At 38.7% G+C, this 20648-nt stretch overlaps 1 protein-coding gene across 3 annotated transcripts in view; it reads left to right on the plus strand.

The window, feature by feature from the left end:
- Positions 1–1223, plus strand: part of PTPRG (protein tyrosine phosphatase receptor type G) — an 822933-nt gene extending 821710 nt beyond the window's left edge. For all 3 annotated transcript variants that reach the window (XM_056129040.1, XM_056129043.1, XM_056129042.1), the window contains one exon: positions 331–1223. In XM_056129040.1, coding sequence (XP_055985015.1) covers positions 331–477 — 147 coding nt within the window. In that variant the 3' untranslated portion in view covers positions 478–1223. The remainder of the gene's footprint in view (positions 1–330) is intronic.
- The last annotated feature ends 19425 nt before the right edge of the window (positions 1224–20648 follow it).

The following is a 20648-nucleotide window of genomic DNA, read 5'->3' on the forward strand; positions in this document are numbered from 1 at the left end:
ACCTTACCTACATAATAACCTTTCAATATCTGTATTGAAAGCCATAATGCCCAAAAAGGGAGTGGGGGCAGAGAGAGAGAGTCGGAGGGAGAAGCCATAGAGGAAAGTGGGAGGGAAACTGGGGGCATTGGTGGTGGGAAATGTACACTGGGGGAGGAATGGATATTGGAATACTGTGTGACTGAACCCAATCATGAACAACTCTCTAACTGTGTATCTCACAGTGATTCAGTTTTTTCAAAGGAAATTGAAAAAAAATTTTAAAGTGTAGAAAGGAACAAAATAAAAAAAATTAAATTAAAATGAAATGTCTTCCTCTTTTTCTTTTAGGAACAATACCAGTTTGTCTATAAAGCGATGCTCAGCTTGGTCAGCACTAAAGAAAATGGAAATGGTCCCATGGCAGTGGACAAAAATGGTGCTGTTCTAATTGCTGATGAATCAGACCCCGCCGAGAGTATGGAATCTCTAGTGTGATTGAAATCCTGAAAGGGCACGTAATTTGTAAAACTTCGGAAGACTGAGAACTTTTTTGAGGCCTTTTTTGCCAGACTCTAGGTTATACAATAACCCAGTTACTTTTTTACACTGATAAAAGTTTTGATATTTATTTTTTGCCATTTTATGTCTTAATGGTATCCTACTGAGCATTTGCACCTCTGTTCATTTCACAGTGAAACGCGGTTTTACCTAGTTTGCACTATATGATCAGTGTTACTGCCTATAATCTAATATTAAAGCAACCCCGATGTGACATTCCATGACAACACACATGCTATTTTTAGTTCAGTACAGTGGAAGTCTTTGTTATGACAGTGAATATTGAGTTTATTATAATTATTATCATCATTTTTATTATATTGCTAAAGCAGTTGCATTCTACTAGCAGGCAATGCTGTACTTTTCCTCAGCCCTCTTCTTTACTTTTCTTTTTTTTTTTTAAGGCACTGTTCAATAATGTATGCATTCTGTATTTTAACCAAGTAGGTAAGCATTGTTCTTCTCAAGAATAGCAGGCTTCTGGGAGTTACTAAGGTCTATCAATATCATGGCCTTGAAATCATTCCATTTATGATGGAAGATATATCTATTAGGCAATAGAAGGCTTAAGAGTTGCTTCATGTAAACATCACTTATTAGTTACAAAGTTATATTCATAGCTTTTTAAAAATGCCCAATTGTGTCAAAATAAAGGATATCTCTGTGTGACAATTTTCACAGTAGCTATGTGGACAGCGTGTGTTATTTCCATTTGACTCTGAAATAGCCTCACCCCCAAATCAGGGCTATCTTTTACAGTACAGAGAAGGCAATATTTTATACAACTGAGTTATGAAATCTTTTAGTGACTCTACATGGATGCTTCCTAGTTTTATACCATACCTCACAGCAGATAGATAAAGGAAGATATTGCAGGTATCTAATTTTGAGTCTTGTCCTCTTTAAAATTACTATTACTCATATAGCGACCTAATAAAAACTACCTATATAGTTAACACTTACCAGTTTTGCCAAATGTTTCATGATGAATCTCTATAATTACATTCATTCTTCTTAAGATTAAATTGAAAATACTGAATTAGCAAAAGTCTTGGGTTTGTCTAGACTCCCACACATGTAAACATCTGATTTGTAGAAAGAAAATGAGAATCTTGAGTCAGAGGCTATAAAGATGCTTAAAGGGGAAGACAGCTTTGTTTGCTTTCATGTGCTTTGACCTGAAAAATAGGGAAACTTCTGAAAGGTAACTGATACCAATAATGATTACACAGAACCCCAAGAAGTTAATTGGTTTGGTCTGGTCATTACAGTCACCTTGCAGTACTTAACGGGAAAAGTAAAGCATTCACAAGTAAAGTTATTTCACTTAGGAAAAGAAATACATACTAAGATCAATTGCTTCTATGGAACATTTGCTTTTCAAGGGATGATTTCAATAAATCATCCCCAAAATGGGAACTGTTAAGAAGGAAAATAGCTTCATTTTTCACATTAATAAACATCAATAACAGCAACAACAAAAAAGTCCATCCTGTTGACTATCATACTACCTGGATAGATGTTAAAAACTTACTAATGATAATCAGCACTGAGGTTCTACTTCTCTTGATCTGACTTTCTCTAAAGTTTGTCAAAGTGGTGCTGACAGACCTGGGTTGCTAAGAATTGAGGCTACAGGTCAAATCCAGGAGTTTCAATGCATAGGTGACGTCAATAACATTTTCAGGAACTACACAACTTGCCAGGGTTAATTTCATTTTTCCATCACATAGTTTGAGCAACAAGCAAGACTTTTCATGAACCTTGTAAACCAGGCTTGAGAAAAGGTGTACAGGTGAGCTAAGTTTGCTAAAATGCAAGTGTTAAGTGATAGATATACTTTTACTGCCCCTCTGTTCCCACCAGAGGTGACACGAGAAAATCTTGACTATAGGATCATTGAGACTGCCACAAGGTTAAGAGGAATCGGGAAGGGAGGTTTCAGATTATTCTAAGAGCTAGATTATTTCATGTCATTAAGTGGATTACTTTACTTGAATAGAGTATTAGAAAGAGATCTTTTCAGTAGTTGGCATAGTGGATTCTCCTCTCAGAACTAATAGTCAAGGTGGACACTCAGGTAATGTCCAACTTGAGGTATCTCAGTAAAGGTATCTATTTGTGAGGTCCCCCCCCCCCAATAGAAGTAAATATTGGCGAGAAGACACAGGACAAGTATTTTCTTCTGTACTATTTACAGAGAGTTCACTTCATGGAAATGCATACCCTCCAACACAATTCTATGACCATCTCTTATGTGGGTATTAGAATAATGAAGGAATAAGAATAAGAATTAGAATAAGAAGGAAGGAAATAGGACAGAAACATTAGAAAGGTGGTTTAAGTTCTCTGAGCAATTGTGCGTCTGGAGCTGGTATGAGCCAAAATCCACAAAATCTGACCTACTGAACTAAGCAATTGGTATTTGCCTGTCTTGCCCAAATGGTCCCAAACACACTTGAACTGAGGATAGTTGTATTCAGCAGCTCATCACTTTCACCTGAGTGCAGCCTCAATAAAGGAAAAATCCTCCATCCTCAACAAAGGACAGAAACCCTTCATTTGTTATTGGCAAAAATATGCTTGCATCTTTCCAGAGGCAGCTAGTTTCAAAGATGGCATTCATTTTCTTTAAAACCTAAGCACACTGCTTAACTATATAATAAGGTTATTATTGCTTGCACTCAGGGGGAAGGGAAATAGCTATTGCAAGTTAGGGTGTGCTATTTTATGTTTTTTAGGTGTATGAAATTAGCTCTTCATTCAGAAACAAAATGCACATGTACAAAATTGAAGTGCAGTGATAACCAATTATCACTTCAATGGCCATTGATGGCCATGCTGGACATCAGAAAAAAATAACTCATTCCTATTAGAACTCTTCATTAGATCCAAAACTGCAATACTATATATATATATGTATGCATACATATATATGTATATAAGGTGACTTCTGAATTCCAAATATCAGTTGAACTGAATTGGTTTTCCCAATGTTAGGCCCTGAAGCTTTCACATTATTGCAAATTGAAGAGTTTAATAAGATCAAACAAGGTTCTAGTGTTTGAGGTCCAGATGTTGAAGCCCAGAGTGACATACTGAAATTAACAAATAACCTTAATTATTTTATAATGATACAGCACAACTGCCTTGTTATAAATTTTTCTTAAATGCATATATACTGTATTTAAATTTTAAAATATAGTTACCAACTTACCAAAGATACATATTGCTAATTCTAAGCAAAAAACCCCAAATTTATCATAATTTAAAAGATAATAATCAGAATGTAGCTTGTCTTAAGAATTTAGCAGTTATACTGAAAAATGCATTTCCAACTCCTATGTTCTAAAGTTTATGTTCAAATGGTGCCAGTGAGTTTTTATATGAAGGGAAAATGCCTGCTTTTTTTTTTTCTAAAATAGTTGTAATTCAACTTACCCCTTTGCACTTTCCCTTAGTTGCCATTTAACATACTATTGGCTTCACTTATCTCTAGAAAGAAGGCATGCTACAAATAGTAAGGAATTGTAATAATATTTGGCCTCTACTTTGTCTTAGCTGTTAAACGGTTTTTAGTATTTTTGTTAAATATTTGCAAAGGGAAGCATTTTCTACAGAGGATAATTAATTTCAAGAAAAATATCTTGAGTTTTAAAAAATAAACATCTCCAGAAAAGGAGACAGTCAATTTTATAAAATGTCGCAACTCTCCAACATTTGGGGTAGTGACTCCTTTTTTGTTAGGACATTTGAAACTAGCAAGCAGCCATTGTTTCTTAAAAAAGAGAAAAAAATTCAGCCTTCATGTGGATTCATGTTTCTTTCCCTTCATTTTGAAATAGATAAAAATCATTAAAACTGTAAATATTTTGTTGCTTAGATAAGCATCTTCTGGGAACTTTGTATCTATGGTATATAATCATAGAATTTTATATTTTCATATAAAGCTAATTTTTTTCTAGTTTCAACTCTGTCATAGTTGTTTTTTTTTTTGGTTTGGTTTTTGGGTTTCATTTTTGTTTTTTGAGGACTTTTTGGCTTTTTGTTTGAGGGTGGTTTTTGGTGGTGGATATGTGAGTTCAACTTTCTGTGTATTGAAGTAGAAAGAACCATCTTTGCATTCCAAAAGAATCCAACATGTGTTATTTCTTTGAGGCAGTGATTGTGAAAGTTGGGTTTTCTTTTTAAATTCCATTGATCATTCGTGCAATAGGAAGTAGAAAATTAGTCACTGAATACATTTGTTGCATTGACCCATTGAAAAAGTGGTGGTGGTTTTTTTTTTAATTTGTTCAGAGGGAGGGGTTTTGTAACCTGAAAATTTTCCCTTTATTCTTCTGTTAAACTATATCAAATCATTCTATTATAGTGTTATTTAATATGTAAATTGTATTGCTATACATAAAATAAAGTATGGTTTTTGATGTATTAGTGTTGAGCATTTCTATGAAAATATCTATATCAAATGAGATTGGGTTAGTTAATCTCCAATAACACATCACATTTATAAAGACTAACTTCAATTTTAGTTTTCATGATAGTAGAATTAATATTGGGTGTCATCTTTATGTAGGCAGCAACCAAAATATTATTTTCTGAGTTCTTTCTCTTTTAAGAGCAAACATAATAAAGTTTCACCTACATATCGAATCAAAATTTATTCACTATAAGAATCTACTTCTAAGTTATAAGCAGAATTACTGTCTTCTCAAGCATATAAACTAAATGCAACTTCTCCTTAATATTAATGATAAAGGATTAAGGATATGTCCAGGCCAAACTATTGTAAAAGATATATATCAGACATATAAGATCACTATAATTACTTCTATTAACAGGGAATTTTGAGATTTCCAAATAAGGATACTGAATTTGATAGCATTGATCCACTATTCACTGCATTTCTAGTGGTTCCACATCAAGAGTTAGCATTAGACTGCACTCATTTGTGGAATATAAAGTAACATAATGGAAGATTAACACCCAAGGATAATAGAGATAAGGGTCAGGAGGATGGCTCCATGCCTTGGAAGCCAGCCTCACATCCTGAGGGAAAAGGCAGCTGGGATAGAGAAGGGACCACAAATAAATGATGCTTGGAGGGCTCAGGTTGGGAGATGTGTGCTAGAAGTAGACCATGGACTGAACATGATGGCCACTTAGTACCTGTGTTGCAAACTATAACATCCAAAAGGAGAGACTAAAAGGGAATGTGCCTGCCACAGAGGCAGGGGGCGATGGGAGGGAGGTAGCAGTAGGGATACTGGGAACATTGGTGGTGGAGAATGGGCACTGGTGGAGGGATGGATACTTGATCATTGTATGACTGAAACGTAATCATGAAAGTTTGTGTCTGTTAACTGTATCTCATGATGTTTCATTAAAAAATGTTTTTAAAAAAGAGTTACCATTACAAACAAAGCCCAAATTTTTCTAATAGAGAGATAAAAGTGCAGATATTTTATTCTATCTCTGGACTGTAGGAAATGATGCATTAAACTTTTCTGTAATTCATTGAAGAACCAGTTCTACCACTAAAGAATGCATCTAGAGGGGCCAGAGTGACAGTACAGCAGGTAGGGCTTTTGCCTTGTACACAACAAATTCTGGTTCGATCCCCGGCACCCTATATGGTCCCCTGAGCACTGCCAAAAGTAATTCCTGAGTGCAGAGCCAGGAGTAACCCCTGAGCATTGCTGGGTGTGACCCAAAAAATAAAAAAAGAATAAAAAAAATACATGTAGAGTCAGAGAGTGATAGTACAGAGGTTAAGAAGCTTGCCTGCATAAGGTAGACCTTGATTCAATCCCCAGGACTGCATATGGTCACTCTCCCCTCTACTCCACCTCCCCCAACAGAAAAAAAAATAAAATATATCTCTGATGATATAACCTTAGTCTTCCACAAATTATATTCATTAGATCTCAACACTCTCATCACAAGAATACACCAACATTCCCAATTTTTTTTACCTAAAAATCATATTAAATTCCTAGGTATTTTAGCCTACAAAATCATATTCAGTTCACAGATTTTTTTTGTTTTTGCTTTTTGGGTCACACCTGGCGATGCACAGGGGTTACTCCTGATTCTGCACTCAGGAGTTACTCCTGGCAGTGCTCAGGGGACCATATGGGATGCTGGGAATCAAACCTGGGTCGGCCGTGTGCAAGGCAAATGCCCTGCCCACTGTGCTATCTCTCCAGCCCCTCACAGATATTTTATATGACTGTAATTGCATTTCTAAATTCATAGTGTTTACTACCCTCATTTAGAAGGCAAAATGTTTTACATTAAGATTCAGATTTAAACAATTTAAAATTTTGGTCTCACAAGTAACAAAGTAATAAGCTGCCCCTATTGGTGATACACACACTCTAATTCACCATAGTCAACTCTTCTGTCCCCTTATACTGCCCATTGTAAATTCTTTAAATAAGCTCCAAGGGACCTATAAATAAATTAACCCCTCTTCCTTCTCAGAATGGTAAATCAATTATCAAGAACAGCAGTTGTGGGGCTAAAGAAACAGTAGATAGGATGGAATTTGCCTTGTATCCCACCAATCCTGGTTCAAATCCCCAGTACCACATAGAGTCACCCTAAGCACAGAGTCAGGAAGAGCCTGTTGGGTATGACACATGCCCTCCCCCCCAAAAAATAGAAATATTTATAATAGAACTTTTACTTTATTATTTTTAAATGCTAAAAACCAGTATGGGCAAAGGTGATTTCACATTCCAAACTACTTCTAAGTCTACATTTAATGGTTCTGTAAGGCAACAATTATTGTGCAAAGTATCAGTCTTCTACTCCATGACTTTTACTGTCTGAGATTTAACAAAGAACCTTCATTTCTCCTACCAAGAATGTAGTGGAAAAATGAGTTCCAGGAAGCTACCCTTTATGTTTTAAGTAGTGGTGACATCTGTTTATAAGACCAAATGTTTATGTTTTAGGGATATAATATTGTTGCCCATTGTAATCTCTGAGTCAAGTTGGGCCCTTGCATGAGGCCCACTAGACACTGCCAGGAATGGCCCCAAGCATAGACCTGGGCACTGCTAAGTGTGACCCCATAGCAGACAAAATAAATTATTTGGTTCTAGAGTAGAGATGATTTTAAGGAAAGAATTAAAAAGATAATGGTGTACCAGTATAAACAGGAAATTTTCCCATTTAAGGAGCTCTACAGTGTCAAAAGACAAGAGTTTCACTGTGCCACTTTCTGATAATGATTTAGAACAAATTACATCTGCTTTCCTTTTTGATAATATAAACTAAAGTTTACCTGTAGGATTGTTGCCAGAAGTTATTCAATTAATATCTATCTTATAAGTAGCCTGTACTATTGTTTTTATTTTAAGCACAACGGGTAGGGCGTTTGCCTTGCACGTGGCTGACCCGGGTTTGATTCCTCCATCCCTCTCGGAGAGCCTGGCAAGCTACCAAGAGTATCTTGCCCAAATGGCAGAGCCTGGCAAGCTCCCTGTGGATATTCAATATGCCAAAAACAGTAACAAGTCTCACAATGGAGACGTTACTAGTGCCCGCTCGAGCAAATCGATGAACAATGGGAGAACAGTGCTACAGGACAGTGCTATAGCCGAATTTTTAATTTTGAAACCAATTACCCAAGTTCTTCCAATTGAAAACTCATGTTGAGATAATTCTTTAACTAATATAGAAGCTCACCAAGTCAAATGAGAGCCAGGGAGGAGAGCGGGAATAAAGGCAGACAGTCAAAGCAACCCATACACCTGACTGTCCAGAAACAGTGGCAGAAGCAAGAAATGAACAAATAATGTACCCAAACTTGAGTATTTCTCTTCTATTTCTCTTCTAATGGCTTAAACCTCAATATATTCCAAAGAAATGCTTTAAAAAAAAGAAGAAGAAAAAGCTCCATAATTTTAAAAAAGTGAAACAGAAGGCTTCATATAATTTGTTAATGTCAAATACCAAATGTAGCATATTGCACTGAACTAAGAAAAGATGGGTTTTGTTCACTATCACTAGCACAGTGCCCTTCCTCCACCCCCAAACCCTGAAATCTAATATAAACAGCAATTCCTTTCTCGTCAGCCAACTTTGATCATCTATATCTCTTGTTCCTTTCCAAGTATCACTGTCATTATCAATCATCATCTTCCCTCACCCTAGATCTACTGGTCTTTCTGGTCACTCATAATCATAGTGTAAAGTGGCTATGAATAAGAGATGTTTCCTATTTTATAACAGGCTCTAAAATTCTATAAAGTACGTTCTATGAGGATATCTTACTATATTAATTAGGTGATCCATTTCCTCTGCCAAAATGTCAATGAATATCGAAGAAAGAAATAATTCAAATAAAATCATAATTACTTATCTCAGAGTTCTTGCTGTTTTAAGAATTAAAATTTAAATACCGGGGCTGGAGCGATAGCACAGCGGGTAGGGCGTTGGCCTTGCATGAGGCCAACCCACTGACCGGAGTTTGATTCCTCCACGTTCAATTCTTCCGCCCCTCTTGGAGAGCACACCCCACCTTCCCACAAGCTACCAAGAGTATCTCGCCCGCACGGCAAAGCCTGGCAAGCTCCCCATGACATATTTGATATGCCAAACACAGTAAGAAGTCTCACAATGTTTCTAGGCCCGCTGGAGCAAATCAATGAACAATGGAAAGACAATGACAGTGAACCTTATCATCCAGTGATAGCAAACACTAGAATCCCTGTCACTGTCACTGTCACTGTCCTCCTGTTGTTCATCAATTTGTTCGAGCGGGCCCAGTAACGTCTTCATTGTGAGACTTGTTACTGTGCGTGGCATATCAAATACGTCATGGATAGCTTGCCAGGCTCTGCCGTGTGGGCGAGATACTCTCAGTAGCTTGCAGGGCTCTCTGAAGGGGGCGGAGGAATCGAACTCTAGTTGGCTGTGTTGACTGCGTGCAAGGCAAATGCCCTACCCACTGTGCTTTTGCTCCAGCCCTATTTGAATATAATATTTGAATATAATAGTAAAAATGCCTCAATGATTTAAGTTGAAAGCAGTACGTTAGTAAATGGCTCTTGTACTCATTCAACAAAATGTACAAATGTCTGTTGTTAAAATATACAAAATAAATTATACGTAGACATGAACAATGACAGCAGCTAACCATTATATGTTGCTGAATGAAATCAGGAACTTGATTATTGGGATTCTCTTACACATCTGCAGGCCTTTTTAAAACTCATTTCCTTTAACTGACTTCTCTGAAACTATTGGTGAAGAGTACCTGTCTTGAGCTTCCTTTCGGTGCATAAATAATTGGTAAGGTGACATGCCATTTCTGACAATTCACCCCTGCCAGGCTCCTTTTCTGTACACATTTTCTATTTTCTGTAAGTACAATTTACGCTGTAGTTGGTAGGAAGTTGCCACAGCAGCATCCAATAAAGTTGCATTTCTCAATGGAGGGCCATAAGACCCTCACTGAGCCACCGGGATATTCTAATAGCGTCACCGGTGAAAGTTACATAAGTGGGGATGTTTGTGGGCACACCACAGAAATAGCAGGGCCAATCAGTAGGACAGGTCAACCAGAGGAAGAAAACTAGTTCAGAAGGGGTCCATAGGAAAAGGTTAAGAAACCCTGGACGATGAACACCACCATGTAAGCTCATCCATCATCCCAGCTTTACAAACTCATGATTAAATATCAGAAGAAATCAACTAGTCATAAAAATTCACGGGTACACCAGCATTCAAGATAAAACCTCTGGGGTGGAAGTGCACTGAGTTCCCACCCTGCCCAAGCCCTGGCAGCCACACCTACACCCTCACAGTTTCCACCTTGCCAACGGCCCAACTCTACTGCCTCATGACAAAGCTCTGCAGAGACATCAAGCTGCCAAAAATTCCAGCTACATCAGTCTTCAGGCTGAGAACTCTTGGGGCTTCTTCGAGTGTGGGGGTACATAGCCTCCCCCTACCATCCCTCCATAGTTCTGGAGGCCTGGCAGTCACACCCACATTCCACACGATTGCCATGTAAACCTTTTTTTCGGTTTTGTTTTTGTTTTTGCCATGGAAACATTAAAGCATTGCCTGGTTAAATATTCTGGATTTTCTGGAGCATTCTACAATACTGATACCCCAGTTCCAAGCACAGTAGATTAGATGGGAAAGTAACAGTGAGCCAACTAAGCTCAATAAACAAAAACATTAACACAGAAGGCTCCACTACCAACAACAGCTTAGTAAACCTTCAGACAAGGACTTAATGATCCCATGGTGAGATACAACAATTTTCACAAGTTTTCTTTTACTGGAGTATTTTTTGATAATTCCATTAGCCATTTAGTTGTAATAAGCAATATAAAATAAATTATTTTGTGCCTGGCAATGGAGCAGATTTGGGAGGTGGTTAGGAAAATGGAGATAACGGTGGAGGGAAGGTAACACTGGTGGTGGGATTTGTGTTGGAATACCGAATGAATACCTGTAACAAATGTATTATAACAGCTTTGTAAAGAATGGTATTTAAATAAAGAGAAAGATAAAAATAAGTGACACTGCAGTATCATGCTGAGTGAAGTTAATCAGAAGGAGAGGGACAAATACAGAATGATCTCATTCATATCTGGCATATAAAGAAAAATAGTAAGGAAACAACAAATGTTCAAAATTTGGACAGAAACAGAAACTGAGAACCAGTCTTTATTAGGAAGTATCTCACTGATGTGGGGAGGCTGGCATTGTGGAGTAGGAAGGGGTCACTGGTGAAGAGAAGCTGACATGCTGGTGAAGGGTGTGGTAAGAATGTTTTATGCATATAATTCTGTCAGTATTGTAAACCAAGTTGCCCAAAATCATTTTTTAAAATGTTTTCCTTTTCTGGGGGGTTGGACCACACCCAGCTGTGCTCAGAGCTTATTCCTGGCTCTGTGCTAAAGGAAATAAAAAGTATAAATTAAGGGCCAGAGTGATAGAACAGCAAGTAGAGCACTTGCTTTGCATGCAGCCAACCAGGATTTTGGTTAGAACACATGAACTACAGAACACATGCAGTTCCCCAAACCCTGCCATGAGTGAGTACTGAGCATTGCCAGGTGAGGCCTTCACCCAGAAAACAAAATATGCATACATATTTTTAAAAGAAACACAGCAAAAAACTACTTTTTTATAGCATTATTTTATTTTTGTGTGTGTAATTGTTACTTTTATTAAAATGTCACAGTAGATAAGCTTCTCACTCAATATAATGTATGTGAATAACACATTGGCCATAACCAAAAACTGCTTATTCTTCATCAATACTGTTGTAACAGATTCTAACAAAACAAACTGAATAGGCCATCATCTGCTGGCAGTTCTTCTCTTCCTTCAGTAGCTTGAGAATCCAGGATAAAGGCAAGTTGATATTTTATATGGCAAAATACAAGCAACAACATTACAGATCTATAATCATCATTGTTTTGCATATAAAGAAACCATGCAAACTTTTCAAATATTCACCTCAGCAATGATTATGTGAGTTGAGAGGAGTTGGGGTTTTAGTCAGTCATAGATTTCATCTTTTATTGTGGTTATTGTTTCAGACGACTCATTGAATTTTTAGGGACCTGCCAGTCCTCTAGTGAATAGAAATCTCAAATCCTTAACTACCGTATAAAAGCATTATTTTATTTTATTTATTTATTTTTCTTTTTTTATTAGTGAAACACCATGAGGTACAGTTGTAGACTTACAAATTTTGTGCTTGGGTTTCAGAAAGCATACTTTAAAAAATATTAGTTGGATCAATGATTATTTTTTATATAAATAGTATTATAATTTTGTAATTTTAAGAAATGCCTCGTGGGGCCAGAGTACAGCAGGTAGGGCATTTGCCTTGTACTGGGCCAACTGGAGTTCAATCCCCAGCATCCCATATGGTCCCCCGAGCACTGCTAGGAGTGCTTCCTGAGTGCAGAGCCAGGAGTAATCCCCAAGCATCGCTGGGTGTGAACTAAAAATAAAAAAGAAAAGAAATGTCCCATTCATTTGTTAGTTCTGCTTTCCTGAGAAATTTTATTCTGAGGGTTTAAAAATTAAAGTGTGTACTTATTAATGAATTTTTGAGAGTTAACTTTTGTTAGGTTTCGGAATTAGAATTGATTACTCAGTTCTCAAAATCTAAATCAGCATTATAGAATTAATGCACAAAGTCTAACAATAAATATAAATCTAAGGACACTATTGCAAGAGAGCGATAGCACAGCGGGAGGGCATCTGCCTTGCACGCAGCCAACATGGCCGACCCGAGTTCGATTCCTCCACCCCTCTCGGAGAGCCTGGCAAGCTACCGAGAGTATCTCGCCCGCACAGCAGAGCCTGGCAAGCTCCCCGTGACGTATTCAATATGCCAGACACAGTAACAACAAAGTCTCCAATGGAGACATTACTGGGCCCGCTCGAGCAAATCGACGATCAACGGGAGGGCCTTTTAAAAAAATATATAAAAAAGGTATTTCTATTATTTATTTATTTTTTGCTTTTTGGGTCACACCCGGCGGTGCACAGGGGTTATTTCTGGCTCTGCACTCAGGAGTTACTCCTGGCAGTGCTCAGGGGACCATAAGGGATGCTGGGAATCGAACCCGGGTCAGCCCCGTGCAAGGCAAATGCCCTACCCGCTGTGCTATCTCTCCAGCCCCTATTTCTATTATTATTAAGAGAATTGTTATATACTTTTTAATGTATGAGTACTGCTATTTATCCAGCTACTGATTAAGTGCTGATTGAATTGGGCGTGCACTCCACCTTAATTTTTTTTCATAATTTTATTTATATTTTTCTTCTTATATTTATTGATTGATTCACTGTGGGAAAAGTTACAAAGCTTTCAGGTTTAAGTCTCAGTCATACAATGATCAAACACCTTTCCCTTCACCAGTACTCATTTTTCACCACCAAGAACCCCAATATACACCCCCTCCCACTCCTCCCAATGCCTTTGAAGCAGATGATTTCTACTTAACTCTTATCTACATTGATTACATTCATTATTTCGACAAAAGATTCACCATTATGGTTTAGAATTCACCGCCCCCCCCCCCCATAATCAGAATTGCTGAAAAGGCATTGTGAAATACTTTGTTTTCTATAGCTGGATATGAGAATCATATAATGATTTTGGATTTCTGCAAAGAGCCAGATAATTACAAGATTGGTTTCTATGTGTCTGGTGTTATGGCTGTGCCAGAGAGACACTTGTGGGGGGCAACTCATGACCTCAGTAGGGTGTGAAGGATGAGCTGGTACTGCCCCCCTTCCCATGAGACTGCAGTTGCCCCGTCACGGCCAGCTCATACCTGGCTTTCCTATAAGCTCTGAGTTGGTGGCCACCTTTCTGCTGGGGGTAGTGGTGGGGAAAGCGGAAGGGAGCAACACCCTTTCCCTCCCAGGGAGGCATGGCGCTGTAGTTTAACACATGGTCCATTTGCTTTTCTGCCACAAGCTGCTGGGCTCTGGATTAACTCCTTTTGCCTCTGGAGCCATGATCATGCCAGAGAGCCGCTTGTGGGGGCAACTCGTGACCTCGGTAGGGCGTGAAGGATGAGCCCGTACTGCCCCCCTTCCCATGAGACTACAGTTGCCCCATGACTGCTGGCTCATACATGGCTTTCCTATAAGCTCTGAGGCGGCGGCCACCTTGTATGCTGTTCAGATGCATTTCTGCCAAAAGCCGCTGGGTTTTGAGATTTGTTTCTGAGTCTCTGGGATCAAGGTCGTTAATCAGCTTGATCAGGAGCCAGAGAGAGTGTTTGTAGGCAGCGACTCGGGGTCTCATTGGGATGGGGAAGAAAGGGCCGGTTCCACCCCCATCTGGTGAGGCCCAACATGTCTCATCACTGCAGACCCAAACCTGACTGTCCAGTGGCCTCTGGAGGATGGCAGTCACCGGGCTGCCAGGGGGAACAAGCCAAGACACGAAACCTATTCCAACCTGGAGTGGCCCAGGCCCAGTAACCTACTGCAGGAACAGGACTCATTTCTGCCAAAAGCCTTTCGGTTCCGAGATTCGCTTCTGAGTCTCTGGGATCATGGCCATTAAGCAGTTCAATCAGGAACCAGAGAGGCCCTGCCTCCAATTATATGGCTGAGCCGGAGGTGGTTTGTGGGTGTGTCTCCCACATACCTAACTTTTGGCCATTTACTTTCTTGGTAAACTTTGCCCCAAGTTTTTGGGGTCTGGCCAAAGGCACAGCAGCAATTTGGGGGTATCTGGAAGTCTGAAGGCACCATCAGGCTACTGATGCACTTGCCTCACAGGTACAGATTGACCTGCTGGTGGCACCATACCCCCAATTGTTATATACTTTTATTCACATTGCTAAATAGAGTTTTGTCAGTCTTTTCAGTTCATGCTATCTCAGATGGAAGAAGATACAACCTTAAAAAAAATATGAACCGGCAATTCATGGAATAAATCAGAACTAAAATACACTAGGACCTTCCTGTCATAGAAGCCAAAATCCATGAGATAAAACCAAGCTTAAGATAAACAATTTATAACAAAAATTTTACTACATATAGCAAAACTGTGTGGTAGTCTAATAACACAAACATGCTTTCTCATAAATGACACTAAAATAGGTAGACTTAGGGGCTGGAGGTATTGTACTTGCCTTGCATGCAGCTGACCAGAGTTCAATCCCCGGTATCATGTATGGTCCCCTGAGACCAGTGATGTGGTTCAATGGTACAACACTTACGTGAGGGCAGGGATTTGACTGCTGACACTATGGATTTGATTCCTGACAGTGAAGGTGGGGGGGGTGGAGAGTGAGTATCCTGTGAAGAACAGAAAGAAGTCAATATTTTCCCTTTCTTGACAATGATGAAACTTAATTATTAAGTGGCAAATCTGGAACTACTTGATCACTTGCTAACCCGTTACTCATCAATTTGCTCAAGCGGGCAACAACACCTCCATTTGTCCCTGTTGCATGCTAGTGTAGCCCAATGGCATCTGCTCGCTACGGAAACACGAAGAGCCTCAAACTGTCGATGAAGGTCAGAATTCAGGATTCCTTCTCTCACTTGAGAGAAGAGTGATACTCCAAGCATAGCTCTTTCGATTCCTCTTTGGGTGACCTAAATGGCATTCTCATCCTGTTTTCGTAGGGCCCAGGTCTCTGAGGCATATGTTAGTACAGGGAGTACAGTGGAGTCGAAGAGATGTGCCCAGAGCTGTACATTCTTCGTCCTCTTAGCTATTTCTTCAACGCTCTTGAAGGCGTTCCACGCTGCTCTCTTCCTCCTGTGCAGCTCAGGTGCCAGGTTGTTTGTCGTGTTAGTTTCCGACTAGGTACACATAACTGCTGCATTTGGAGATGTTCATTCCGCTCTGGAACTACAGACTGTTCAAATATCGCAAACTGTCATTTTTACCTTTCCTTAAAGAAAAAAGAAACTTATCGTTGTAAAAGTCAAAGTTCTTTAATGTATTCTGCACTCACAGCTCATTCCTGGCAGGCTTTGGGGGAGCATGCGTGGTGCTGACGGTTGAACTCCAGTCGGTTGCATGCAAGACAAATGCTCTGCCCTCTGTACCCTTTCCCAAGACCCTGTCCATATGATTTTCAAGTAAGTAATATTCAACAACGTGAGGGCAAAATACTAAAGTAAAATAGGAAGACAGAAAATGATGGCAAGAGATGTCTGGGGGAAGAGGTCAGGTCTTATTCCTGGCTCTGGACACAGAGGTCATCTCCTGATAACATTCCTTCCTGGTGGTGCTTGGGGGATCAGATTCAGTGCTGGGGATGAAACCAGGGTTGTCTGCTTGCAAGGTCTTTACTCCCTGTACTATTTCTCAGGACTCAAGAGATTAGTTTTTGAAAGGTGGGTGGGGAAGGATTCTTTATAGCTCGGGGCAACGACAAATACAAAACTTATGACAGGAAGACTGGTGTCACAGTACATGGGTAAGATAATTACTTTGTACAAAGCCGACCCAAGTTCTATCCCCAGTGTTCCATAGAGGTACCCTGAGCCCTCCAGGCATGATCCCTGGGCACAGAGACAGGAGAAAGGCCTGAGTACTGCTGGGTGTGGCCCCCCAAAATAGCAAAAAAAATTCTGACAGACTGATCTCATCTGTGTGGATAAGGGAAACCTGGTGAAAGATGAGATGGTCCAGAATAGAGATCAAATGGAAGTACACATACCTAACATGTATGAGGCCCTGCATTCAAGTCTTGGCATACCCCCTTCCACCAAAATAAAAGGATTAGTTATTTCAAAGTATGTTGCATCTTGTTACAGGTTACTTGGAGTCAGATGAAACTCATTTAAGCTGCATTGTGAACTTTCATTCTATTTGCTAAATACCGTATCAATGTATAGTAATCATATGCCAGAGCTATCTGCAAGTCTTAAGAGCCTACCGAATGAGCTGAGACCAAAACACAAGAACCAAATGTGACCTAGCAAGTTTTTTCTTTTCCCTAAAATTACTATCAGAAATATGATCTGAGCGCCCCCCCAGAATCACTTGCAATGCCAGCATTGTGAAGTGAATAAACATAAGTAGAAGTGTCTTTTCCAAACTATATTTTTAATGAACAGTAAGTTAAAGTAAAATGCAATGTCAAACAGACACTTGGGGCTACCAGTTCCAGATTATAAAGTGAACTTTTATAGAACAATTTTCTTTACAAATATAGCCTTTGCTGAGATTTAAAAACTTTGGGACATTAAATCTGTAATAGTTTTCCCAATGGCATACTGTTTGAATTAATATTGGTAAATAATTGTACATAAAATGAAACTACACTGAATTAAATGTTATTAAAAAATGACAAAATGAGATACAAGCAACACAAACCATCACACAGGTGTATGCTCCATTATCAGCTGAAAACTACCTTGCAATTACAGTCCTACACTATTTTACTGTGCGTAATTACATTATATACAAGTTTGTTTAATAATATCAATCTAAGACATTGTTTTAAGAATATAATTAACTGGATAATAGAATAGAATATGTGTGTTATTATTTTTGTGTTTCTGTATTCAAACAAGTTAGTCTTTGTTAGCTGTGTTTAACTGCCATCTAGAGTTAAAATGAATCCATTTCTTTCCCCTTCTATTAATTTTCTTGGAATTTTTTAGGAATTTAAGACAACACATTAAGCTCCTATCTCTTATCAAACACATTCTTCAGATAACAAAATTGTAAAAGATAACAACACAATTTTCAAAATGCTACTGACATTTACACTGGTCACAAATATCTTAAGTTAGTATAAAAGTGAGGCTTATGTTTAATCTAATTTAAACACTACTTCGGAATGTATAAACAAACTCAAGAGCTACCTAATAAAGTTTGGACTTGTGGAAAAAATACTAATAATCTTAAAGAAAACTAATTTTCAATTTTTTTTCTATGGCCTCCTTCTTTACATTTTTTCCCACAGATAGGAAATTCAGACCTGGGGGTGGAGAGATACATCAGTAGTCACTTGCCTTGCATGTGGCTGACCGGAATTCAATTTCAGGCATTTCCTATGATTCCCCCAAATCCTGTAGTAGTGAACCCTGAACACAGAGCCAGGAGTTAATCCCTGAGCATTATCAGGTGTGTAAACTCCCCCCACCCCAAAAAAAGAAATGAAGACATAATATAAAATATTAAAGCGGGATCTGGAGAGATTGTACAGAGGACAGGGTGCTTGCCTTGCATGTGGCTGACCTGGGTTCTATCCCCAGCATCCCATATTATCCCCCAAGCACTGCCAGGAGTAATTCTTGAATGCAGAGCCAGGAGTAATTTCTGAAACAACTGGGTGTGACCCAAACAGTCCCCCACAAAAAATTAAACAATGAGTTCATCTTTTTTTTTCTTTTTTACAATGGGCTGGAGCGATAGCACAGCGGGTAGGGCGTTCGCCTTACAAGCGGCCAACATGGCCGACCCGAGTTTGATTCCTCCACCCCCTCGGAGAGCCCGGCAAGCTACCGAGAATATTCGATATGCCAGACACAGTAACCACAAAGTCTCCAATGGAGACGTTACTGGGCCCGCTCGAGCAAATCGACGATCAACGGGAGGGCCTTTACCTTTTACCTTTTACAATGAGTTCATCTTTATACTTAGAAAAATATGGTTGTGAAAGTGCCATTTCCCCATGCATATTATTAAGCTAGAAATGTCATTCATAGCCAATCTTGTAATTGTAAGAATAAACCATCAATATAATCATTCAGCTTCCAATATGTGAAAGTCATTACTAAATAGAATTGAAAAAAGTAAAATCAAATTTGAAAATAAGACCTAAAACGCTAAGTAATGTATTCACATCAAATATTAAAACTAGGTCAAGATTTCTCATACTGATTTCATAAACTGAAAGCTATGTGGGGTGAGGGGACGAAGAAGTGAAGGGGGGTATGTTTTTAAATTATCTGTCCTAAATAGATTAAGCCAATGTAGCCTTTTCTGATGATATTTTTACACATCATCAGATCCTGAAAAAAGAGATTGCAAATGCAGTAAATTGCAACTCCCATTCTTTCAAAGGAAAGTATAAATGCATTTGAAAGTTTTCAAGATTATACAGCAAACAATAATGATGAAAATATGACTAGAGCAATACTTACCAAGTAGTCAAGTTCCGCATCTATGAAGGTTCTTAATAGTGGATTAATGATAAAGTTGATGCAATATTATTAGAACAAATGGTGAAAAAAACTATGGAGAAAATTAAGAAACAGAAAGACTATGAAGAGAAAATGCCTATTTCAAGAAAAGCCTGGGTTAAAGCGTTCTAGAGAGACTAATGAACGAATTGAAAGCCTCTGGGAAATCAAGGAAACAGGATTGCAAAAGAAATGCCTTTGTTAATGATACACAGTTGGAAGTGTGACAATTTAAGATAAAAGGATTCTGTTCGTCTTAAATTACTGAAATATGAGGAGTAAAATGCATACCTGTTTCCTATGCACAGAACATACAAATGATTTCCTAAGAATTATCGTGTGTATTTTCAGTTTGAAAATTCCGTGACTTTCTCAAGTGAATTTAAGAGCTAGCAGATTTTTTTATTTGTTCTCTCATGAAGGAAAAGGTGTATACAACTTTTCACCAGAAATCTCTAAGATTGAACATAGTTTTATCAGCATGGCCTTGTTCTCTTAGCTAAGAATGTCTATGATGTTGAAGCCAGAGCAATAGTACAGAGTGAAGGACGTTGGCCTTGTGGCCAACCTGGCTTCAATCTTCAGCATCCCATATGGTCCCCAAGCCCACCAGAAGTAATTTCTGAGCACGAAGCTAGGAGGAACCCCTGATTGCTGCCAGGAGTGGCCCCAAAACAAAAGAATGTCTATAATGTAGGCACCAGCTGAGACAATAATTTATCTATTGTTTTGGGGAAGCACTTGTGTTGTTACTGACTTTTATTGGACTGAGATGATAGCTGATTTATTGAAAAAAGTTCCCAAAGAGGCATGTGGTTGTAATTTCTCTCTGATCAAAATCCATGAGTGAATTTAAAGCAATTCATGTTTATTTTGAGTAGCACTGTCCTCCCATTGTTCATCGATTTGCTCGAGCGGGCCCAGTAATGCCTCCGTGGTGAGACTTGTTTTTACTGTGTGTGGCATATCAAATACATCACAGGCAGCTTGCCAGGCTTTGCCATGTCGACGAGATACTCTTGATAGCTTGCCGGGTTCTCCAAGAGGGGCGGAGTACAGAATATTTTTTTCCATAGTAAGACAGGCAATAGAGTATGTGGTAAAAGATAAAATTCTAATGATTTTATTTCAAAGAAAAGAAACTGTACAAAGCAATTTGACTTATACTAAAAATAGCAGACAAACTTCTATTTTTAACTTCTCTGATACCAGAAAGGAAATCTTCAAAACTGGGGGAAATGAGAGAACCTTTTTCCCCTTAATGCTTCCTCTTTTCTATTAGTTCTCACCACAGATATACCCTCATACACACTCTTCTGTACACTGCCTCCTTTATTTAGAATATCACACCTACTCTCCTCCCTCCTGTGAGGTCCAATTACAAGAACAGATCTCCATTTTCAAACTGCACCTCAGTAACCCAAAGTATCTATTCTGGA

The sequence above is a fragment of the Sorex fumeus genome, unplaced genomic scaffold (assembly GCF_029834395.1).
Source record: "Sorex fumeus unplaced genomic scaffold, SorFum_2.1 ptg000072l, whole genome shotgun sequence".
Taxonomy (NCBI): Eukaryota; Metazoa; Chordata; class Mammalia; order Eulipotyphla; family Soricidae; genus Sorex; species Sorex fumeus.